At 48.6% G+C, this 25,614-nt stretch overlaps 1 protein-coding gene and 1 pseudogene across 1 annotated transcript in view; one reads left to right on the top strand and one right to left on the bottom strand.

Annotated features, from left to right (window-relative positions):
* LOC135884357 (alpha-2-macroglobulin-like) overlaps positions 1-21,360 on the bottom strand; it is a 46,893-nt pseudogene extending 25,533 nt beyond the window's left edge.
* A 1,574-nt stretch (positions 21,361-22,934) lies between these two features.
* Positions 22,935-25,614, top strand: part of LOC135884274 (alpha-2-macroglobulin-like) — an 80,905-nt gene continuing 78,225 nt past the window's right edge. The window contains exon 1 of the mRNA XM_065411588.1: positions 22,935-22,989. Coding sequence (XP_065267660.1) covers positions 22,935-22,989 — 55 coding nt within the window. The remainder of the gene's footprint in view (positions 22,990-25,614) is intronic.

Raw genomic sequence — 25,614 nt, 5'->3', positions numbered from 1 at the left:
TGCAGAACCTGTTTCTTCACCCAGCAAGGCATGCACTAAGCATTGAGGGGCTGTGATGGCTCCACCCTGAGTTACCAGCCACCTCATTATCCTGAGGGCAGTGGTGGCTAAATTTTCCATCGGAGGGTCAAACACATAATTTCAGAAAGGACAAGTATCCACAATCAGGACTTCTGGGTGGATTCTCTGCCCTGTTCTGACCCCTGCACCCTGCTCAGGTAACACAAAGGGAGCTGAAACTACCAGCAAGTCACCCAGCAGGGGAATCTTTGGCCGGCACTTTTACGCCATCCTCCGTATAGCCCCTGGTACAGAGAGTGAGTGGCTGGAGTGTGCTGTGTTCTGGACACACCTAGCTGATGTATGGTCCTCAGGGGACTTTGGCCAGCTGGAGCAAGTTAGAACAGCCCCCAGGCTGCTCTAACCTGAGCTGAGCAGGGAATCAGATGGCTGTAAATGGTTATTAATCCAAAATTGCAGGCCTCTAGCATATGAACTAAAGGAGATCTCCCTTCCCTACCACCTCCCATAGTTGCCTTATCCCACATCATCAGCTCTAGAGCTCCTCCCCTCTCCTCCGCCCCTTCATGATCAGCACCTGTTAACAATGGGCAAGCTCCAGATTATAACAAGAGAAGGGAAAGAATTCAGCAGCACTGAAATCTTACCAGGTATTCCCTGATTGCCCATAACGTGGCCCAAATGTGCTGTAGGAGCCGTCCCAGTGTTTGTAATTCAGCTGTGTCTGGTAACCTGAAAGGGAGAATGAAGTTGGGTTTTACTGCAATAAAGTCCAGCTAGGAAAAGAGAATTTTCAGCCCTGTCTACACACAAACATCCTGCTTTAATTGTACCAGTAGCGTTAAAATGCTGCGAATCCCGCAGTGTGAATGTAGTTAGGATAGTATAAAAGTGCTAATACCAGTACAGCTTGTTCCCAGATGGGAAAGGGGTAGAACTGCATCCACACTAGGGGTTGTACTGATTAAATTATTTTGGTAAAATATCACCTCCTAACTGAAATAGTTACACTGGTACAAAGCTGGGTTTAGATCAAGCCTTAGACGCAGAAGCAGGTCCGATGTAGCGTACACAAGTCAGGCAGGCCTCCCATTCCTAAAAACAGCCTCAGTGTCTCAGCAGAGAGGCCTGGGTCTTCTGTTAGGCGTTAAAAGAAAGTACAGGCAACAGGGTTATGATGTGCATCTACTAGCCACCTATACCAGGTTCAAGGATCCCTTTGCAGCACCTAAGATAAATGGGAAGGCTGTCTCTGAAAGATTGCTAACCCTCATTAAAAACAGGGTGGAGCAGAAATGGAGAATGAGGAATAATCAAAGGTGTGACCCAAACTGTGGCTGTTCTGAAAAGTGACTCTGTGGAAAAGGCCCCTTGTCACTCAGCAGCTCTGCCCCGTGTGTGTTCAGAGTCATGGCTACTGGCTTTACTGGCAAAGGTCATGTCCACATTAGGAATAAAGGAGCATTACCAACATTGCTAGCTAACACGTGTTTCAATCCTAACACAGACAAGGCACTTGTAGTTTCACACATGTTAGCTGGCTGAGTTAACCTTAGCGAGGAGCCTAGAGTTTACCTTGATCAACTAACATGTATTAAAACTACAAGTTGGCTAAATGTGTTACAAATAGACACATCTCCCCTAGTGAAAACAAGGCTTAAACCCAGGTTTTGCTCCATTTACTGCTGCCAGACCTGCAGAACCAACCCAGCTCTTCTTCTCCGCCTTGCATGTCATCAGCAGAAATGCACCCAGTGCAGTGCAGCACCCAGGCGGTGTCATTCATCCACATGGACCCACCTTCTCGCATCAAGCACTTCCAGAGAGTAGAGTTCTCTACGTTCCTAGATGTCATCCTAGATCTAAGCATGCTACTGTGCTATGGCACCCCCTGTTGGGAAGTGATCTGTTGTAACACCAACCATTAATGAAGTAACTACTCGGAGTAGCTCCTGGGAAAGGGAACCTCTGACCTCTGGTGCAGAGGGTGTGTGGGTCAGAGGCCCTGGTTCAAAGGTGAATGATGAGGGGTCAGTTGTGACGGTGCTGCCAATACACTGGTGGCTAGGAAGACCTATAGGCCATCTGGGGAGCCGAGTCTGGTTTGCTGGGGTAAGAGTGAATTACCACTGGGCTCACACACTGGAGAGCAATGGGATGACAGGGCTGAGACGATACAAGTGCGTTCCCCCTCCCACCCAAGAGACAGGTGGTCCCCTCAGTCCGTCCATCCTTCCCAGTTGGAGCATTATCTGAGCAAGGCAGACACAAAAAGCTCGGAGCACAACCTTGGAAGGGAGCAGGTGAAGAAACAAAAGCCCCGTCCCTTCTCACCGCTGACTAAGTATCCGATGGCCTTGGATTTGGTTTCCTCGCTCAGCTGCCCCGTCTTATTCAGATAGTCCAGGACGTAGATGTTGGGGGCAAACAGGACCATGTTCTGCTCCCCGCAGCCGAAGGGCATCTGGAGGAGCTGCTGCAGGTTCTGCATGGCTGTGCCCAGGATATCGCCTGGGGATGGAGATACAGGGAGTCAGTGTGGCCCAGAGCCGGCCTGCGGAGGCAGAGTGCACCACAGAGCAAGGATGCTAGTGTGAGACATCCATAACAGGCTTGTGAGATCACAGGCAATAGGAGGGAAAGAGAGAGAGATACACAGAGAAAGGAGGAGACAGAGAAGGGATACATGAAAGGCAAAGTGAAGGGCGTGCTGCTGGAAGGACAGATGGGAGCACTAGGCTGGACGAATAGCTAGAGTCGTGGGCCCAGAGGCAGAGACGGGGGAAGGAGAGAGAAAAAGGGGTGAAGTGCTAGCAAGAGACTGCAGCAGTGGGCAGCTGGGGGATAAATGGAGGGGCTGTGACGGGTGCACAACGGGGTGAGGAGTGGAACGGGTGGAAAGACCACTAACGTCAGGCACGGGAAAGGGACGGCAACAGCACCCAAAGCCGGGCTCTTCGGACTGCCTCACTTACCCATCACTGAGAAATAGGCTCTGGCCGAGCCCTGCACCACGTTCTCTGGGAGCTTCAGGGACATTGGCTGCGGCGCTGTCTTTCCTGGGGAAAAGTGACATAGATGGGATTGTAGTAAAATCCCCCCGTGTAGCAGTGACCAGGCCCCAGCACAGGAGCTAGGACACTGCCCCTGCTGCTGTCTTTCCCCTGGCACTGCACAGGGGCTCCCTGCCTTTAGCAGCTCCATTCCTCCATAGCTTTATAGTGAACCCCCCCACGCATCCCCAACTCCCCTCTCAGGTGTGGATCCCCTCACCTCCCACCCCAACCCTCCACATGGAGCGAGGTGCCACCACCTGGTGAGACAAGGGAACTGCAGTCTCCCACTCTTTCCCTGGCACCTTCCAGTTTGTAATTTCACTCCATGGAATCAGAGAGTGCAAGAAGGGGAAAGCCCCATTAAATCCCGCCTAGCCCATCCCCCCAGGAACCGTTCCCTAAGACCTATAATTCCAGCCCTTCCCTTGGGGACCATTCCAGCCCTTCAGTGTTAGGAAACGTTTCCTCGTTATCCAGCTGGAGGTGTCCCACTTTCTCAGTTCCATATTACTGCTTCTAGTTAGCTCTTCCCCTCGGACACCCGGGGTTTCCACCCTTCCCTTTGCAGAGGCAGGTCAGGAGGGGTGGGACTCTTACCAGCTGCACAGAGCAGGAAGTTGTAGGTCGTTTCCTTCTCAAACCCTTCAGGCTTCGGGTTGGGGAGGAAAAGGGAAGAGGAAGGAAAATGAGAAAGGTGAGAACCTGCAGAGACATTGAGCACCTGGTGGCAGAAACATCTGGGCAGGGGTGATGGAGAGAGATGGGGAGAAGAAAATGCTGGTGAAAAGAAAGAAAGAAAGAAAGAAAGAAAGAAAGAAAGAAAGAAAGAAAGAAAGAAAGAAAGAAAGAAAGAAAGAGCAGGGCATGAATCAGAGAAAGAGGGAGACTTGCAAATTCTCATGTAATAATAATTCTCATGAAGCCAGCAGATAATAGATGGAAATCGGCTACTAACAAGTTATTGCCTCCTCACTCCCAAGGGGAGGATATTGCAGTGTTCTACCAAGGGTGATTCGTTCCTGCTTGCACACTGTAAAACATGGACTTTCCTTGTTACACAGAGAGAACTTCCAGCTTTACACCATGTGCTGATGCTGATAATATGCTGTGATGCTAATGAAGGGATGTAGGGGCTCAATCCTGCCAAGTGTTTAACTTTAAGGCTGTTTGAGGTCAATGGGACAACTCATGTGCCTAAAGTAAAGCAAGCTTTGCTGGGTCAGGCCCAAAGCGCTCAGTACCCTGAAATAACATATTGTAGTGACTGCAGGGCCACCTAGAAATTCACCATTACACACTGTGGCCAATTAGTCCTGTAGGGCTACAGTAGGGATAGAACTCAGCTCCTCCTGCTCCAAAGGCCCAGATCCCCATGCCTTGAACTAAAGAAGAAGCCCTGTTATTTATTGAGATGACCAAAACAATTTTGACTAAAACTCAGGAACTAAATGTTGTTAAAAAAGAGGGTTGAGTCAAAACATTTTTAGTTTTTGGAACACACCCCTCCCCTGCAAATTTTCTTCTGAGAATAGTCAGTTTTCCCCCTTTTTATAATTGTTTTCCAACTTTTGCCAGGTGGTAAATAGTAGCCAAGTGTGAAAATTGGGCTTTCCCTCTCTTTCTTCACCCACTTAGCATCCAGGTCCACCCCCTAGCCCCGGCTCTGCTCCAGCCCAAGCACTAGCTCCACCCAGACCTGGAGGACCCTGCATGCTGGATGCATTACACACAGCTCCGGCCAGCTGGAGGGAGAGGGACAGCAGTGGCACAGCAGTGGAGTGCCAGATGCACGTGCCGTGCAGCAGCAGGAGGAGGGTGGGCGGGTGAGTGGGTGGCTCGGCGGTGGCAGAGGAGATCCTCAAAAAAGGTCGGCCTGCCGTGCCATCTCAAGGAGCTTCGCCCGGCATGGGGCTGTGGGACGGGATGGGTGCCGGGAGCTGTGAGCGCTGGAGAGTAGCATCTCCTTCCAGAGCTGGGTGTGCATGTGAGACCTCTGGGGGCCCCTGGCCAGAGCATCCATCGCCCCCCGCAAGGCCAGTTGGAGGAGGTGAGGGGGAGGTGGGACCTCGGTCCCTCCTGCTCCCCCTCTTCTCCGTCATTGCCCGCCCACCCAAAGTCGGGGCCCACCCAAATGTCCCATGTTAGCTATGCCACGGTTGTGCCAGTGCTTAACCACCCTTATAGTTAGAAAGTTTTTCCTAATATCTCACCTAAATCTCCCTTGCAGCAATCCAAGCCAATTACTTCTTGTCCTTGGTGGACATGGAAAACAATTGATCACCATTCTCTTTCTAGCACATATTATTCCTGGGCGAATTCTGCACCAAAACTTTAAAAATTCTACATACAATATATTAAAATTCGACATATTTTATGTGTCAAAATAACGCAATATAATCACACCGGTTTCAATTATTTTGGTAATTTATTTAAACTACAATACAATGGATGGAGAATAGAAGTAGGGATCATTGGAGGAAATCCCCAAATCCTCTTTGTCTAATAGTAATGTAGCTAGGCTTGACCCTTTATTTCTAGTTATTAGTCAAGATATAACAATGTTATATGCAGCCATAGGTTCATATTACATCATAGGGAACTGAAGAGCAAGTGAGGGCTGGGGAATCAAACTTATAGTTTATATTGGCTACTGTCCCTCTCCAGAAAGGTCAGAAGTAAACAGTTAATGATGTACATTTTGATAGGAAAAAGAACAGGAGTACTTGTGGCACCTTAGAGACTAACAAATTTATTAGAGCATTAGTCTCTAAGGTGCCACAAGTACTCCTGTTCTTTTTGCGGATACAGACTAACACGGCTGCTACTCTGAAACCTGTCATTTTGATAGGAAAATGTTTCAGTCCAAAAATTTAGACCAGTTCTAATCACTCAAGCACCATAAGCATTTATAAGGCCATACCGTCATTTACAATAGGGCTTCTTTACACCACTCTGGCAATGTAAAGGAGCCTTAAAACTTTTACACCTGTTTTATGCTCCTGGGGGAATTCACTAAGAATGGGAACGACTAAGCAGGCAGGCTGCTACATTATGCTCTGCCTCAGGGGACAGAGCCTGCCTCATGCCTTCCTCCAAACACCCCAGAGCCCTGTCCCTCCACGCCAAGCCTGTCACAATGGCAAGCCAGAGGGACAGAGTCTCTCTCATTCATTCACTTGCTCGCTCACCTGCCCGCCCAGTCCTCCCTGCCCCCCACCGTGTCTCCTCCAGCTGCTCCAGGCCGCCAGGGACGGGGGAGTGGCTGCACTTCCCTTTGCTTCCCCTCAGAAGTCATTTTTGTGTGGGGAACCAAAGAAATCTGCAGACGACATGGTGCAGAATTCTCCCAAGAGTAACATATTTGAAGATTGTTATCTTGTTCCCCCTCAGCCTTCTCTAGATTAAACATACCCAATTCTTTCAACCTTTCCATATAGATCAGCTTTTCTAAACCTCTTATCATTTTTGTTGCTGTCCTCACTCCAATTTGCTCATGTTTTTCCTAAAGTGTGGCACCCAGGACTGGCCACAGGACTCATTCTTACCTTGAAGCTTACAGAGTTGTTTTTTCTGGGTTGATACAATAATGTGAATCATATCTTTGCCTTACTGAAAAAGGTGGGATGCATTTCTGTAACTCAGAGAGGAGCTGCAGTATTAGATCATGTGTTACTGCTTACATCACACAATTTAAAAATGATTAGTGCTTTCCTATAATGGAGAGAGGAGTGGCCACCTCTGTCACGTGATATTGCTCTGATCAGACATGTAACAAGTTATCACTACTTCCCTATTACATAGAATAGCTATGGAGGTTTATATTATGAGATATTGTTTATGCTGGCTGGGTGTCATGTCAAAAAAAAAAGGGGGGGGGGGAAGCCAGGGGTTCCTCATCACAAAATACTGTAAGAGACAAACATTTATAGAAAAATATGCAAAAAAATCATTGGCTCACATTACCTTGAGCACTTTTTAATTGTTTGCAATCAAATGATTTAAAATAAATAATGATAATTTACTAATCATTCACAAATGTTTTAAAATGAAGGCACTGTCCCATATTCCACTACACTGGTCACATACAGCACAAGATTTGTTACAGTTCCTGGAAGTGTCCTGTTTGGGAATGGGCCGGCAGGGTTTACAAGTAGATCTGGGAGAAATTTTTTGGAAAAGCTTGTTTTTCGCTGTAAAATGCAGATTCGGATTGACAAAAACATTTCTCACATTTGTGCTAAATTCACCAAATTGTTTCAGTTAAAAAAATCAAAACATTTTGTTTTGACATTTTCTAAACAAAATATTTTGATTTTTCAATTCAATATTACTTTTTAAAATTTTAGTTTAATTTTATGTTGAAAAAAAGTAAAACAATTTGAAAAAACAACAGTATGATTCATGTCAGGTCGTTATCAAACTTTTTGTTGGACTTAAAACTATATTTTTTTTGTCCATTTTGGTTCATCAAAAAACCCTGAAACATTTTCATTTGGGTTGACCCAAAACGATTCTTTTTTTGATTTTTCAGTTGGCAGCAAACCAAAAAAACCAGTTATTTGCACAGCTCTATTTACAAGGACCACGATCCACGTCCACAGCTAATGTAAATCTGCAGAGCTGCATTGAATTTAATGGCACTATGCCAATCTACACAGCTGAGGGCTCGATCCCATGACTTGTTATGGACAAAACCTAAAAGTCATGGTTACTGTCCCAAAAGACATGGCTTTGCTTATTATTTCAATCACACGGTGTAACAAGATACCAGTATTTTTCTGTAAGAAGTTATGCAGTATTACAGTTTATACTGGCTAATATAGTGACTTATCGCTGCTTCCCTTTACAGCATTAGAGAACGTGTTATTGCTGAGATCATATTAAGTCATTATGGCTTCCCTATAAAACCAAGAAGACCTGCAGCATTATATCAGTTGTCACTACACAGCAGTAAGTTATCATGGCTTCTCTACACCACAGAGACCAAACAGCCCACCTACCTCCACTAACAGCTGTTTGATCACCGTGTCCTTCCGCCCTTTGTCCAGGGTCTCCACTACCTCGTTCCCGCAGGGCAGATCTGTCTTCAGGGCCTCAGCGCTCACTGAGAAATCCACATTACCTGAAACAAAGGAGGATAAGTGTTCTGCCAGGCACTGCAGCTACAGAGGTGTCAGTGTCATTCGCTTGGTGTTCTGCTTTGATTACATGGAAACCTCTCTAAAGAGGGCAGAGCTCAAGTCACATGTAGGTTAGCACTTTAGCACAGCTCTGCGGCAGCCTTAGTTCCAACCCCTAGACTCCAATGGCTACATCGAATGGGGCTGGGCAAGATGGAGAGGAAGGGAGTGCAGGGTCATTTCTTCAGATTCTGCCGCCCAGACCCCTGCATAGTGTCAGAGCCATCATCTTCCTTTTCCAGAAATTTCAGACCCAACCAGTCTGTCAATCCAGGTATTTATATGGCTCCCATCGCAGTAGTCAGATGGGGAAACTGAGGCACAGGGACACTGACTTGCCCAAGAGCTGGACACTGAGTCCAGGTCTCCTGAGTCCAGTCCAGTGCCTCAGCCACAAGGCCAGCCTCCCTCCTTGGAGCCACCAGAAATCTTATCCAGAAATTTCAGTGCCACTTGGTCCCTTTCACAGAGGTTTTGGAGCCATCCATTAGTTCCTGATCCGAGATTTTGGAGTTGCCAGGTCCCTTACCCAGAGATTTTGGGGTCACAGTCCAAGACACTGTTTTCCGTCCGTTCACACAGAGACAATAAGATTCTTCTTCCTTCTCCACAGGGGTAGCCCGGAAGTCATCAGATGGAGCCAGTGAGATGCTGACCTGTCAATCATACAGAGAGGTGCCATCAGGCAGGGAGAGAGAGGGGTTCGAAGGGTTTGGGGGTAAATGGAGATGGGACAGTGCAGGGGAGGAGAGGGGGCAGGGAGTTTGGGGGCCACAGGGATTTGGTGGGGCAGGGATTGAGGTGGGGAAAGCTGAGGGGTACTGAGGTTTGGGGAGGTGCAGGAGACTGAGGATGGGCAGAGAGTTGGGTGCATGGCTCTGAAGAAACAGATGATTGCAGGGCCTGAGGGACCCGGGACCAGTTGTGGGAATAAAGACAAAGTGGTGACCCCAAATTTACCACCTTGGTATGAGTCTGAGAGCCCTCTGGTGTCTTGTTAGGGGAGGAGGGGAAGTGCTGGCTGTGGGGGGCGGGGGCCTATCTGGGAGTAGCTGAGAGGGAACAGAATTGGGGACCATCAGTGAGCGTAGCGAAGGGCAGAAAAGGGATGGGGAAGCGGATGAGAGGGCCTTGGGGGCCCTTAACACTGTAAAGTTTGTTCCCGCTTCACTTTATCTAGAATGAAACCCATTTAAATAAAAGCTGAGAGAAAAGTCACCACAATTTTGCAGGGACCCCCTTCCTGAGTCCCCTCCAGTCCCTTGTGCTGGAGCAGGAATACACTGCAGGCTAGTGGGGCTAAAGAGTCAGTGCCGTTTCCATGGATGCAACAGGCCAGCGAGTTTCCCAGAGGCTGTAGTGCAGCTGGGGGTGTTGTGCGGCATGAGGCCAAAGGCCAAGCACATGTGTCCATTCCAGGAAGCCTGGAGTCTCCACTAGAGTAAGGGGTGATGCACAGTGTGTGGTCACCCCAGGTACCTTGCTTACCATGGGGTCATGAGATAGGCACAGGAGGTCTAAGACCAGCTGCCTTCAGCCACACAGGAAGTTGGTGTCAGGTATATCTGCAGCTCGCAAACCTTTGTCAGCCAAACAGATTCCTTCTTTCATAACGCCCACTCTGTACCTCTATAGTAACACACACCTAGGAGCCAATCAGATTCCTCCTTTCCATCACCCATTTCTTTCCACTGTAAAAAGACACTTTCCTAGGGGCCATCAGCTGCCTCCCTTGGATGGGAAGCCATGTTGCAACTGGCCCATGTGGTCTCCTCCCTGGCCCCTGCTGAGCAAAGCTGCGAGTGTCCCTTACCCTGATGCAGCGGGTCAGGTAGTTGAAGACAGTGGCCCTTAGTGTGAAAGCCTCGCCGCACACCACAGAGTAGGGCAGGGTGAGCTCCACGAAGAAGGGCTGGAAGGCTTTGAAGGACACGGTTGGGGACAGGCCAAAACCAGTGTCACTTGATGTGCAGAATGCGTTGGCTTTCCATTCTGTGATGGTGTCAGGGATGGTCACGGCCAAATCAGCACTTCCGACAGACCTGGTGACAAAACAAGAACGAGATGGGGGGAGCTTTCCTAGCTTTGGGGGAAACAACTGTGTCCCTCACAACATCCTGAATGAACCCCCCCCCCCTTTTTGTAACTGCCTTGGGAGCACTGGGGGTGTGCAGGCTGGTTGGTTATTGTAGGCTCACCGCAGAACACTTCCTCCCATCCTATCCTACATCCAGCTCCACAGAAGAATCATCCAAATAACAAGACTGGGGGTGGGGTTCCACGGTGAACAGAAAATCCCTCAGGACACACAGATACAGAAAAGGATGAGATGCATAGCTAATAGCGACTTCTGCTCCAGAGCTGGGACCAAAAAGAAATTACACCTCCCTCCGACACACACAAACAAACACACACACACACAATAGGGGATTGTCCATTGAGATCCACACAATTGTCTCCCAGTTACTGAGAGGAGAAGGAGTCGCTGTGGTGTATTAGTAGAACTAGTTAACTTACTTCCTGTCTTTCCTCTACCTGCCCATCTATCCCTCATGCTTGTCTCTCTCTAGCCTATCTACAAAAGATACTCCATCTATCACAGAAGGATATAAGCACATCTCATGGTGTCTGAGCAACTTCTTCTGAGAGTCTGTGTAACCCAGTTGACCACACTCACCACATCCCCTAAACATCACTTACTTCACTGGAACTAAATCCCAAATCCACGTCTCAGGGAAATACTTCCGGATGGTCTCCACTGGGCCATGAATGAGATTTTCCATCATGCCACCAACTAAGGTATCTGCATCATATGAGAGCCTCGCTTTAGATGTTGGAGGAGGTAAGGGAGAGAAAGGTGATATGTTAGACCCCATTCTATATCATGGCACTTTGTTTCCAGTTAGTAACAGATTAGATTCTAAACCCTAGATTTGAAACCCCCTCTTTTCAAATTCAGACCCAAACTTAAACCTATCTCTGCTTGCAACCAATCACTCCCTTCCCCACCCCACTCTCCCAATGTCATCAGCTGTCTTTTCTGAATTTCTTTAGAAGCCATTGAAAAAACATCTCTATTGCCCTATTATGAGCTCAGCACTGTCTGTTTTCTAAAGACTTCTGCACTTCTTATAGGGGTGGTATGGATGGATGAACATGTTTATTCCAACTCCACCAATCATGAAGCATATGGGAAGCCCAGACATAATAACTGCATTGAAGCAGCCCTCAGAGCCCTGCCTATATCCACTTCAAATGGAATTAACCTGTGGAACTCACTGCCCCAAGCCGTTATAGATGCAAATAGTTCAGTGAGTTTCACAGAAAAAAAACCTGTGTCTGTATATGACTACGAGTAGCAGCAACACTAGTGACACCAGCTAGGATTCAGATGATCCGGGATATCAGTCCTCGTGCTTCAGGGCATAAGCTAATATCTAGCCATAGATCAGGAAGAAATTTGCCCCATAGCACAGTGAGGTGTAATACAGAGGTTTTCCACCTTCCTCTGAAGCAGCCACCATTGGCCACTGTCTGAAGAGGGACCTTGCGCTAGAAAGACGACAGTGCTGATCCAATATGGTCAGGAGGCAGGACACTGCCATATACAGACCAGTAGTCTGATGTTCTACAGTAGGAATGGGGACATTGGATTAGAGGGTCAGTGATCTGATCTGGTTAGTCTTCATTTCCACTGGTGTAACTGAGAGCATAATTAACACTAATATTTAGACATCTAATCTCAAGAGCTCTTCACAAGGCTGTGTAAGTATCATTAGTTCCCTTTTACAGATAGGAATATTGAGGCACAAAGAAGTGACGTGGTTCACCCAAACTCACATAACCAAGGCAATGGCAGAGATGGGAATGAAATTCAGATTTCCTGACTCCCAATTCTAAACCCTCTCCACAAGTTCACACGGGGTATGCCTACATTGCAATGTAAGCCCAGGGTTATGAGAACTTGAATTAGCAGACCCTGGGTTTGTCAATCCAAGTTTTGAGCGTCTAAACTCACTTGTAACCCCAGGTTAGGAATTGTTGAACCCTGGGTCCCAGCTTGGGGTTCCAGCATTTACACTGCATTATGTGGGCCCGTGTCCAACCACCTCTATCCCAGACTTCCTAGCGCTCTCCGAAAATGTGGCCACACTAGCCCTTTGTTCATGGAGCAGTGTGGGAAAACTTGACTGTTCACCAAACTTCACTGTCCCATGGACAAAGAAAGTTGATCTATGGGATGCTTTTGGCAGACTCACAGAGCATGAGTCCAGTGGGGCTGTATCTACACTGCAAAGCAATAGAGTTTGAACCCTGGGTCCTGGCTTGACTCATGGTCCTCCTTCCATCCCTGTGGGGTCCTGGGACCCTGGGTCCAAGCCATGGGTTTGCACTATTTGTGCATAGATAGATGGGAGTTTAGGCCTCAGCCTGAGTTAAAACGTTGGGCACACCCCTTTGAACTTGGCCCTCTCTCTGCTTAGTTTTTCTTCTGGCGCTTGCTATAAAATGGAAATGTGGAAGTGGAAATCGTCCTGTCCCATAAATTCAACAAGATTTAGCAGCCATTTTGTGCCAGTGCAGCACAACTACATTAGGGGGTGCAAGGTGCCACTGCATCAGTGTAGTTACAACAGTGCATATTTCCTTAGCTGGTGAGCAAGCAGTGGAAATGGACCAGATTCCTATTTCAGGACTGACTTGCTTGGATTTCGGCCAGCACAGCTGAGAACAGAGTCTGGTCCTACTGGTCTAGTTTCCATGCAGAGGAGAGGGTGAAAGGGAGGGGAGCAGGAAAAGCACCTAACAGGGGGCTATAAGCGGGGCAAAACAAAGCAGGATATTTTACCAGCAATACCATATGCTTCAGGTACACCGTACGTTCTCTCCATGCAGGGTCTGGGCTTATGGACCTTGGTGCTGGTGAAGCCTTTTAAACCCATCGCCTGTAAAAAGATAACCCAGACAGCTATGTGGTAAAGTAAACCATATGTCAGGAGATAAACGTGCCATCTGGACTGGACCGGCATGTGACGGGCTTATCACAGTGCAGGGATGGGTCATTGCAAGAGCAGATACTAAGGCCTGAGACGTCAATGCCAGTGTGGCTGGCGGGAAGCCAAGGGTGAGGTCTATGTCAGTGAAAGGCGCCGGATCAGCAGCTGGTGACGGACGTCCTGTGTATCCTCAGAGCAGGTTCATCAGAGGCATGAGCAGTGCAAGCTTGCGCTGTGCACTCAGCCCCTGCCGGCTTGCCTCGGCCCTGCCCTGGAGGGAGTTCAGTCTCTCTGGCCCAGTCCATCCCCTGCCTCTCTGCTGAGATGCCTAACAGTCATTGTCAGGTGTGCTGGGGTTGGGTGATTTGGGAGCAAGTCCCACTGGGAACAAACCTGAAATTCCACAGGACACCAAACCCTCACTAGCTGGGGCTGGGTAATTACCCTGGGTGCTGGCTCAGAGCGGCACTCCGCACATCTGTGCGTGTGCGTGTGTAGCTAAAATGGAGACTGGCACTTCACAGAGACCTACATAGATGGGATAGAGAGCGTGTGGGACAGGATCTCTATGACAAAATGGCTGCAGAGGCTGAGTTGCCCATTTCTGGGCTCTATTTCTTTGCCCCAGCTGTTAGGACATCTCCTTTTCGTATTTAAATTAGTGATGGGAAACCTCTAGAGTTCAGTGGTTGAGAGAGGCATTCAGGCCTCAATGCCGGGGGTTCCCATCTGGGGTTTTCTGGCCCAGCTTTAGTTATTACCTCGAATGTGCTGGCTAACAAGCACCCAGCTCAGACAGCATCAGGTGAGGAAATCTTCTGAACTAAAAGCGATTTCACACACCAAAGGGAGACATGGCGCTCACCTTGAGAACATTGTAGGCGTCCCCTTCACCGTCAGGAGAAATGGGTCCATAGATGAATCCGTTTATAATGACGTTGTCGAGTTTCACACAAGGGTTATCGTCTTCTTCCTCCAAATGGTGCTCCCGGTAATTATAACCCCTGATCTCCTTCACCGGGAGCAAATCATACACCTGCGGGGACATGCCTTGATGTCAGTGACCACAGGCCCAATAATAATAAACCAGCATGTGCCACCCTAGCGATCACAGACAACTTTAAACTAACACACCCGTGTGTGCAATCCCAGTTACCAAGGTTGACCCTACAATAACAAACCCTACAGTAACAGAGCAGAATGTCTGACTCCAAGGCTCAGCACTGACTTTTCCATAATAACCCAGTGTGTGCTGACCAGTGCTCACGAGTGGCCCTCCAGTAATAAATCAGTATGTGTGGTTGTGTCCTCACAAGTGGCCCCAGAACTATAAACCACTGGGTGCAGCAATAGTTTTCATGAGGGCCCTACATAGATCAAGCAGTGGGCGCAGCCCCTGTGCTGACGAGGGACCCTACAATAACAGACAGACTGCTCTGCCCTAGCTCTCACGAGTGATTCTCGGCACTTTCCAGACAAGACCAGCTCTTGCACCTGTTGATCACTGGGCCAGGCTGGCACTTACAGAGCTGGGCGAGAGCTCGGCTTCAGGCTTTATGAGGAGGACGCTCTTGTCCACAGCACGGACGGCGCACAGGGAGCCCGGGGAGGCTCTGACCCAGAGGTGAGTGTCGGAGGCGGGGAGGCCCTCGTCCGGAGAGAAATGCAAGTCAACCTGCAAGGCCAGGAAAGGAGTTAGAGGAGCTACTTCTCCAGGTACCTTCACACTCTGCCTCGCAGCACAGCCCAGTCCTGGAACCGCCGCACACAGCTCTGTCAATGCCCCTGAACTCTGCCCTGCAGCCCCCGCTATTCCAGTCCTGGGTTCCCCACAAAGCCCTGCCAATGCCCCTCAGCCCTGACCAATGCAATTCAAACATGACCAGCAGCGCCCCCATATGTCAGTTCTGCTTCCACCCTTATAATTCTGCCTATGCAAATTACTCCTGATGTGCATTCATCTCTCATATTCAATTACTGATCCATGGTCAGTGCCCGATGGGCTCATGGAGCCATTGAACATTTCCTGAGTCTTCATTGAAATTTGCAATTCCAGGTTCCACAGGTGGGCCATTGTCCATGGGGTGAATGTGAGTTATAGAAACCGGATGCTCACCTTATTGGCAAAGCAGTTTTCAATCTTGAAATCTTCGGAATTGGCGATAACGTCCCCGCTGGGTAAAGTGGTGTATACAAGTACCCGGGCCAGGGGGGTGATATCAGGCCTCACGGGGAGCCTCAGCTCAAATACCTGGATAACTGGCAAAGAGAGAGAGGGGGCGGGGGATAAGCTATAGAGAATCAGCTCCAGGGCCACACATTTCCCTAGGCTCCCTCATTATTGCTGCAACATCAGCCACCCTGAAAAATTCGCTATCCAAGGGTAAGAGTTTTGGCGCATAGTTGAGGCCTTTGACTCTTACTGCAGACACCTGGTGCAGGATGTTCAGGTGAGATGGGTTTGGTGGATCTCAGCATGTCCCCTAAATCCATATCAGCTAGAGTCTAGCACTGTCCTCCATCAGTGCAGGACCCCCCTGCCCATGCAATAATGAAGGCGAGGAAAGAAGTGCATGTTGTACAGTGGCTCTGTGCGGAGGGTTGTGCTCACAGAGCTGCAGAGGGGGTGGGATTCCATACTTCTGCTCCTCAAGGTGGAATTTGCCCAGCCAGCCTGAATCATTCAAACTGGGGATCCTTCAGACTGCCATTAATGAAATGAAATCGGTCAGGGGAACTGTATGTGTGTCAAAGGGGGGAGGGATAGCTCAGTGGTTTGAGCACTGGCCTGCTAAATCCAAAGTTGTGAGTTCAAGCCTTGAGGGGGCCATTTAGGGATCAGGGACAAAAATCTGTCTGGGGATTGGTCCTGCTTTGAGTACAGGGTTGGACTAGATGACCTCCTGAGATCCCTTCTAACCCTGGTATTCTATGATTCAAAGGGAGAGAGAGACCATGACTAGTGAGACAAGAACGTAAGAGAGAGAGGAGAGAAGGGCGCTGTTCTCAGCACCTCCTTCAGACACAGCAGCTCAGCCTCCCAGGACAGGCAGAGAAAGGGGTGAGGAGAGCTCACAATGAGAACAGGCCAAAATTTTTCAGATGATTTTTTGTTGTTGAAAAACGCAGACTCAGATCAACCAAAACATTTCACAAATTTGTGTGAAATTCACCAAATGGTTTTGGTCAGGAAAAAATCGGCAACAAATCAGAAGGTTTTGTTTCGACATTTCCTAAATGGAAGGTTCCATTTTTCAATTCAAAACAACTCCTCATTTACAATTTCCCTTCAATTCTATTTAAAAAAGATTAAAGCAGCTCAAAAGTGAAATGGTTCAGTCGCCCCCAAACAATTGTTTTTTGAGGTTTCTGGTTCGGTCAGTGAACTGGGAAATCAGTTATTCACACAGCTCTACTCACGTTCTCCATCCCCCACGGGATGCACCTCGGTGCCTGCCCTCACGATTCCTCCTTTGACCATCACCTGCCAGGAAGAAGAAACCCTCATGTTACAGGGGTCCTGGTGGGAGGAGGGAGATGCTCACGGGGGAATGCTGGGGGTGGGGGTGTCTATACTGATGCCTTCCTGTGGGGAAGGAGCAGAAAATCCCGCAGAGCCATACAGAGTCCCAGACCCAGACTGGAGTTTACCGGGACCTCGACCAAGTCAGAAATTCTCTCTCCCTGCAGAAACCATCCCCTGGCTGGCCAGTTCTGCATTTCCTTCACTGGCTTTTACATGTAAATGTCAAGGTCAAGAGAACCTGGCCTCAGGGCAGTTTGGTGACCTGGGACATATATGGGTGTCTGGCCTCCAGTGCTGTGTCATGTGTACGGAGGTAGAGGTCACTAGGTCCGGGCTTACCACATAGTAAAAGACGATTTCCTTCTGCTCCCCCACAGCCTCTGGCTTCAGGATGTAGTGCACCCGGACCATCTCATTGGAGCCGCAGCTTAAAGTCTGAGACAGGGGCTCGATTTTGAGAAAGCTCTTACTCGGGGAGTAAAAGCGTGTTGCTGTGTGAATGGCGTTACCATACACAGGGGTGATCCAGTCTGTGTCATAACAGTTCAGTTCAGATTTATGGTTTGCCTGATAAAGAAGAACGTTTTTACATCAGATCAAAAAGTGAGTAACAAGTCTACTAGCATTTCAGAAGGAAAAAGTGGGTAATTTTAAAAACATGTTCTTGGCAGATTTTTCAGTGCACAGTGCATTGATCTGCATTTTCCATGCTCATGTGGCGAGAGAGAGATGGAGAACCAGAGGGAGAGCGACAGAGTGTGTGCAAGACACAGAGAGCAAGGGACAGAGAGAGAGAGAGCAAGACAGAGAGGAGGAGACTGAAATTCCCAGCCAACAAACTCTTTGTTTTATCTCCCGATGGGCAGAGCAATCAATAAACCCACGGACATCTCCCCTGAAGCTTAGTCAGTGACACCTCCCATCCCCTAGCTCCCTGGATTCAGCCACTCACAGTGATTTGAATGGAGTTTTCTGTGAAGTTGACAGTGTCTATAGAAAACGAGACTCGGCCCTCTTCATTCGTTGTGTAGTTGGCTTCATAGTTGTTTCTCCCTATGGAAATCCAGATGGTTTTGTTGGCAATTGGAGCATCAGTCCCGTCCACCAGCTTCACCTAAAGGAACAAATCCAATCTCCGTTGCTTTTACTACTCAGGGAAAGCAGTCTCCACAGTCCTAATGACCCTTTGCCCACGTTATTCCCCTGAGGCAGCTCCAGAGGGTGTTTCCTACAGAGCTGACCAAGGGCCAGGCGTGTATGAATGTGCTGGGTGAGTCTGAACCACCTGAGGAGGTGGCGCGTCCTCACAGAGAGTGTGATTGGGAACATGGGAAGGACTGTGCTGGCCACACCAATGGGCCTTCTCCTCTGTATCCTGTCTCTGACAGCACTAGGAGGTCAGAGGAAGGCGCTGTAATTCCCACTAATGGCAAGGATACCGCAGCATGTGTAGAGGCAGAGGGAGATGGCTCCTGTTCCCGTGGTTTGTGATCCTCCCACGTTTTCCCTTTTCCATTTGCAAGTTCTCATTCTCCACAGACAAGCACACTCGTGTCAGGTAATTTCCTGGGATCTCAGAGGTTCCCTACCTGCCCGGAGAAGGGGATCCCTGGTATGTAATGAGAGTCCACCTGCTCAAAGCTGATTTTGCTCATGGTGCCTGTGATCTCACTGGAGTCTGTCCCAGTTAACTCCACCCCTGCAAGAAAACATAGCAAAGAGGGGCTTGAACTAATGCACTGACCTGCAGCACCTCCAGATGCTCCAATCCTGCCCCATGTTGTCCAGTTCTGCCAGTGCCCTTCAGTGCTGGCTTGCAACACCCACTGCTATTGCAGTGCGGCCCCACAGCTCCAGCAGGGCAGCATGATGCATACCTATACCCTCTTCCGTGATCCTGCCTTGCACCTCAATTTTCATCTCATAACTATTTGGTTGAGCTGGAATATTTTAGTCTTCACCACATTGGAGACACAGCCTTGAACGTCCGCCTGAGCCAGAGACCAAAGAGGAAATTACCATGGAAATCCCTGTACAATTCAGGTCCGTGTGAAACAGGAACAGATACCCCAGCACCCAAGACATTTGCCTACTGCTTGGTTTGCTTTAATCCCATCCTCTTATTGGCTTGATCCGGCCTGACTCCCTCTCTTCCCTTCTTCCTCAACAAACCAATCAAGGCATCTCTGGTCCCCAGTGACGTATCTAACATGCTGCCCTCTCTGATGCACTTCACCCCAAATTCTCCAAATTACACACCTGGTTCCCTGATTGTTCAGATTACACCCCCTAGATCTGCAACTTCCCATTAGTGTGATAAATCTCATTGTGTCTTTTATCCACCCTTGGAATCCTCTCTCTTTCTCCATGCACATTCTTTCTCTCTTCCTCCTTCTCTTTCTTTCTCTTTCTTTTCCTCCAACTATCTCTGTCTAACCTACCTCTATTTTCTCTCTTACTTTCTTCTCCTTCATATTCTCCCTCTCTCTGTTTATTGCTCTACCCTGTTCTCTCTACCTCCTTGCCCTGTCTCTCTCTTTCTTCTTCTTCCTCTTGAGTTCTCTCTCTCTTCCGGATCCTACACTTCCCTCTTGCTTTCTCCTCTGCTCTGCTCCTGCTCCCCTCCCCATCTCAATCCCGTTCACTGATACAAAAACCTCTCAGGGTCTTCTCTTTCCCAGCTAGAAGAAATACCCATTTGGGGGTGAATCCTGATCTGACTGATGTCAATGGGAGTTTTGCTATGGATTTCAATGGGGCCAGGATTTCACCCGAGGGGTTTTTCTTCATAATTTATATCCCCCAGCCCTGGCCTCACCTCCTTCTAACCAATACCTCCCTCCTGTGAGACAGAGCCCAACCCAGAACACAGAATCCCAGCTGAGGTCTAACAATCCCCTTTGACAGACACAGATCGCCCTCCTCAAGACAGTCGCCTCCTGCCTATGGGATGGGCCTTGGACTCACCTGTCTGGTGAATTCCTCACACACAGCCTCGGCCTGTCTTCCATAGCAGTGTGACCTGGACTGGGAGAATCTCCAGCACACACGGACATTCACCAGGCCGGGGACAGGGGTCCCATAGGTGTAGCTGTAACCAGAGAGGGGTTAAAGAGACACAAGGTGCTTAGACAGGGAGACAGAGTCAGTCAGAAGAGGCCTTTTGGGGCCCTTTATACCATTGCCCCTGAGGACTCTGTTGCTGGTTTCCTAATGTCTATTCTCTGGAGCTTGGTCTAGTCCTGTTTTTCAGTGACTCAAGTGATGGGACTCCAGCCATTTCCCGGGGGAGATTATTCCATTACCCAGCAGGCTTACCCCATTAGGAAATGTTGCCTGATACTCCGGCTCTTCTGCCCCTTAATCAGTTGAGTTTCCCTTCTCCCAGCTCCCTCCCATTTGGCCACACCTTTCTGGTACGGAAGAGCCCAGACCTGCAGACAATATTCCAGGTTCAGTCTCCTCAGAGCTGTGGGGCCCAGAGTTGAACACTGTCTTCCAGATGGAGTCGCACTAAGACTCTATAGAGAGGGATTATCATCTCCCGTCACCGCTACACGACACCTCTGGAGCACTGTTTTCAGCTCTAGGCACCTCTTTACCCAAAAGCCATTGACAAATTGGAGAGAGTTCAGAGAAGAGCAAGAAATATGAGCAGGGAGCTGGAGGGAGGGATTTATGAGGAGGGAAGGAAGAGTTAAATCTGGCGAGTCTGGTTACGGGATGTCTAAGTAGGGACGTAATTTCTGCCTACAAGTGTCTGAAGGAGGCATCACCAAGGGCGGGAGCAGGATTATTTAAGGGGGCACTTGGGGGTCTGATTAGGAAGGATGGAAGGATGTTAAGAAAGGGAAAATTTGGGTTGAATAACAGAGAAAACCATTCTGAGAGGGAGTTGTATGAGGCTGAGGCATCGTTTCCTGGGGCAGGGGGAGGAGCCCCATTTCTTGGGATGTTTAAAGCTTGGGCTGGGTGCAGAATAGACAGTAGCAACAATCCTGCCCAGGGCGCCTGGGGATGGAGAGAAAGTGACCCCAGGGGCCTTCTGCAGCTCTGGTTTCTGGAGTAGCAGCGGGAAGGCAATGGTGGACAAGCACAAAGAACGGTGACTCAAACCCAGCGACTCACAGACCACAGATGGCCACTTTCAGCTCCTCATCCTGGATGGTGATTTTCTTGGGCAGCTTCACTGACACCTCGTACTTGGGCAGCACTGAGGGGGAGAGACGGGCCAGAGTTGAGCGGAGTGGTGGGAACACATGTACATCACTGTCACTTCCCCACTGAGTGACAGACACAGCCTCTCCCCCTCCCACCCCCAACGCATGTTGCCAGATTCTCAGCCTGCTATAAATCACCACAGCTCCATGGCCGTCAGAGCAGCTGTGCCAGCTTACACCAGCTGAGGATCTGGCCAGGGACTGTGGCACTGAAGAGAAAGACACCGTAACCCCTGCTCCCCTCCCCTTTGCTCCCCTTGCCCAACCCCGACCGTCGGGCTGTCGTTGCTTTAGAGGCTGTATTGCAAACTATGCTACGCAAGTGATACCTAGTGAGGGCCCGACTCCCCAGTGCACCATCGTCACTCACCAGATTTAAAGGGCCACATTCATTGTGTGCTCTGGCTCCTGTGCTGCTCCAGTGAAGCAAAGCAGCCATAAGCCCGGTTACTTTGCGTCCCTGGAGTGGTACAAAGCAGACGGACAGCACCAGGGAACCTGGCCCCGAAAGTTCAGCCATTTTAAACGTATCCCTGTGTGAAAAGAGTCGGATAAAAGCTGTTTCATAACATGGTAAAAGCAAATATTGTTTCCTGCTGGCTGAGCTCACAGAATGCATTCGCCTCCTGGCTGGGCACTAGACTGTCAAGTTTCAGCCCCAAAGTGAATTTTCTTAGATGTTGTGAACTAACTGAACAAGAGGGTAATAATGGGAGAGAGACACTGGTGGGGGTGGGGGGGGGAGAGTGGAGAGCAAACTCAATAAGAGCTGCTGTAGCTATAAGGCTCAGGCAAAAGCCAGCATGGTTTGGAGTGGCACATGCAGAGGCATCCCAAGCAAGGAGGTGACAGTCTGTCCAGAGCCAGGTCACACTGGAGCACTGGAACCAGTGAGATCGGCCCAGTTGGAGCACAGGCTGGTCACTGTGCCCGCACTGCCATGCTGACTGGTGTTCGGAGCTCTGCGGGTTTGCCCTACAAGAGCACTGCTTTAAAGCCCTTCAGTTGCGACACCATGTGGTACCTATCCCGCAGTTCCCAGCACAGACCCCAGAAGCAGTGGATTCTGGGAAGTTTCAGAATGCCCTGTCGGACAGCAGCGAGAGGAGTAGTGGAGCCACTGTTACTAACCCGTTCAGAATGAGCTGGTTCTTAGGCTTGCTGAGAGGAAGCTCTTGGAATGCTTGTAAGTGGCTGGAGCATCTCTGTGGGACGATTCACAAGTGGTCGGGGTGGGGGCTGGAATGGTACATTTCCCTAGACTAGACAGAGCTGTAATTTCTCTCTCCTTGAGTGATTAGTGGCAACCACTATAATTAAAGTTCTTTGAGAATCTACCACTCCTGCTGGCCTCATTTTCCTTTCCTCGTAAACCTTCCGAAAGATTGTCCTTTGGGGCTGATGTTTTCCAGGCTTGGTCTCCAGCCAAAGTGTCTTTATTTATTTATTTTGAACATTTGACGATGTTCTGGGTGTCAGGGGCCGCAAGGACAAAGGTGTGAAGACCCGAGTGGGAGAAGGGTAGACAGGAGAGGTGAGTTAAGCCAGTTTCATTGGCAGAGCAGAGGGGGAGCAAACTATGCCACTGTAATGCAGCATGCACATAGTTCGTTCTGCATCCGTACCATATACTGCACACAACTGGTAGGAAAGACCCTACACAAAAATAAAGCTGCATTGTACTGAGGCTGGAATCACAGCCCAAATCCAGTAGGCCCGAGGGATAGGCCTTTGTATTCAGATCCAGATACTCGCGGGCTTACAGTGAACAGTGACCCTGGCAGTTCAAGTGCTGAGGAGAAACCTAAACACCACTGGATGGGGGCTCAGATCCTGATCCCTTAAAGCCTCCAGTGTTTTCCTGGCCCATTCCTCAGATCACTCTTCACTCATCTACACCCCAGACAATCCTGAACTGGATTTTTGTGCCTGGAATGGATGAATCCCAGACGGTTGCTCCTGCTTCCAACACCCCCAACCCCAGCACGAGTGGGACCCTTCCTTACTATATTCCTCCACAGAGATGTTTCAATAAGTCTCTTTCACAGACTGGATGCCTTCCTAGTCTGGGCACAGTCCTTCCCCTGGTACAGCCCTTGTTCCAGTGCAGGTGATAGCTAGGGGATTCCTCATGATGGCTCTCACTTTGTTCTGTTCCACCCATTTATATATCTTTTGCATAAGGCGGAAATCCTTTGTCCCTCTCTGGATTCCAACCCCCTCCTTCTCAATGGAAAAGCACCAGGTTAAAGATGGATTCCAGTTCAGGTGACATGATCACATGTCACTGTAAGACTTCATTACCCACTTGCCAGCACACAGGTATACAGGGAGACTTACAAGTAAAAGAGAGCCATCTGCAGACGATTGTCCTGGTTAATGGGAGTCATCAAGATTCCAAACCACCATTAATGGCCCACACTTTGCATAATTACAATAGGCCCTCAGAGTTATATTTCATATTTCTAGTTTCAGATACATGAGTGGTACATTTATACAAATAGGATGACCACACTCCGTAGATTATAAGCTTTGTAATCATACCTTACAAGAGACCTTTTGCATGAAGCATATTCCAGTTACATTATATTTAACTCATTAGCATATTTTCATAAAATCATATAGAGTGCAACATCACACAATGGATTTGGCCTGATGTGAGGGGTTCTCTCCAGATGCTGTTTTTAAACCGGTCTCAGAAAATAGCTCACGAACAAGAGAAGCGGCTAATCAAACCTGAGAGTGACAAATGGTGAACACTTGGGTTTCTGGAATGGCAAAGAACCCCTGCCATGGGCTTGGGTGCCATGAGGGTTCTCTAAGAGACGGGAAGCATCAGCAAGTTAAGGGCTCCAGAGAAACTGGCCAATATTTTCAAACTTTAGGATGCCTGAATTTCCGCCCCTAAACCCACTTTTAAGCAACTAACTAAAAGTGACCTGATTTCCATAGGTGCTGAGCACTCAAAACTCCTAGTGAAATCAACAGGAGCTGTGGGTGCTCAGCTCCTCTTCAAATCAGGCCACGTATAAGTTATTTAGGTGCCTAATTTAAGGCTTCTAATTTTCAAAATGTAACCAAAGCCTATTTCATGCCGTTACAGGATGAGTTTTGCTAATAGCAGATATCACTGACTAAAAATCCAACACAAACGGTGAATCAATGGGAATGATGTCATCAAAGGATGACATATCCCCTCTGGCTTGGGTAACAAATGAAGTAGCTGCCCATTGGTTCTCAGACAACCAATCAGAAAGTATGTTTTCTCTGTCTGCACTGAGGTTATAAAAGGCTGCAGGCTCAGACAGGGTCAGCATACTACTGTGGTGATTTCAAGAGGTGGCTTAGCCAAGACACACTTTGTCAGGCCAGTCATAATCAGGCCAGACCAGGAAGAAATCAAAGCAGGCAAAATAAGAGCGAGAAAACCAAGTGAACAGAGCCAGGAACAGAAGGAAAGAGAGTCAGGCAGGCCAAGCAAAGAGAGACACAGGCAAGTGGAGCCAAGCAAGGAAACATCCACTGAAGCCAAGCAAGTCAAGAAAAAAGCTAGGCAGGCCAATTCCTGAGGAAAGACTCAGGTAAACCAAGCAGAGAAAACAAAAGAAAGCCAAGAAAGTCAAGCCAAGTGTTGCTGGAACACTAGAAGTCTGCAACATGTCTGAGACTGAGTCTGAGTCTGAGCACTCTGGTGAGACCTCAACCGCAAAAGACCCTAAGGCCAAAATCACCCATTCTTCCCGGGCTGGGCTGCAGTTCTCTGTCAGTCACATAGACAGATTGCTCCGCAAAGGACAATTTGCAGACCGTATTGGAGCTGGAGCCCCAGTATATATGGCCGCGGTGCTTCAATAAGTGACTCATGAGATTGTGGATATTGCTGGGGAAGTCGCTGCACGCAGCAAGAAGCGTCGGATTTCCCCACGGCACTTGCAGCTGGCCATTCACAGCGACTCAGAGCTCAAGAAACTGCTGGGAGGTGTCACCATCTCTCAGGGCGGAGTCCTGCACTTAAATCAGCCTTTGGTTTTACCTTCCAAGAAGAGGAATGGCAGGAGAGCCATCAAGAGAAGGATTGCCCCTGCTCCTGTCCCTGTTAAGTGAGAACAGAGCAAAGGGGAGACTGCCACCCCAGATTTGGGAGAAATGACATTGACTTGATTGCAAGGCTCTTTTCAAATGCATCAGTATGGTCTAATAAAAGCAGTTAAAATGCCTGGTCTTCTTTTATGAATTAATTTCCTCTTTTACTATCCTACAATTTTAAGGGATCATTCAGTTGGTCAGGTAGCTGCATTGATAATATGGTATAAAAGCCTAGAAAGATAGAACTCAAACATTTCATTAAGAAATGTACATCAGAAATTGTCTAAAGGATGTCAAGTATCAGAGGGGTAGCCGTGTTAGTCTGGATCTGTAAAAAGCGACAAAGAGTCCTGTGGCACCTTATAGACTAACAGACGTATTGGAGCATAAATGTCTAAATTGTGTAGATTCCAGGAGGTGATTTCTTTGTTTTTTTCAGGCATTTCCCCAATAAATTGAAGATTAGGAACATTTTTCCCATAGTGAAGTTGATGTGTATTGCATGTTTTGTGAAAACAGAAAAAAGAA

Source organism: Emys orbicularis, chromosome 1 (genome assembly GCF_028017835.1).
Source record: "Emys orbicularis isolate rEmyOrb1 chromosome 1, rEmyOrb1.hap1, whole genome shotgun sequence".
NCBI lineage: Eukaryota > Metazoa > Chordata > Testudines > Emydidae > Emys > Emys orbicularis.
This window is presented reverse-complemented; position numbering and strand designations above follow the sequence as displayed.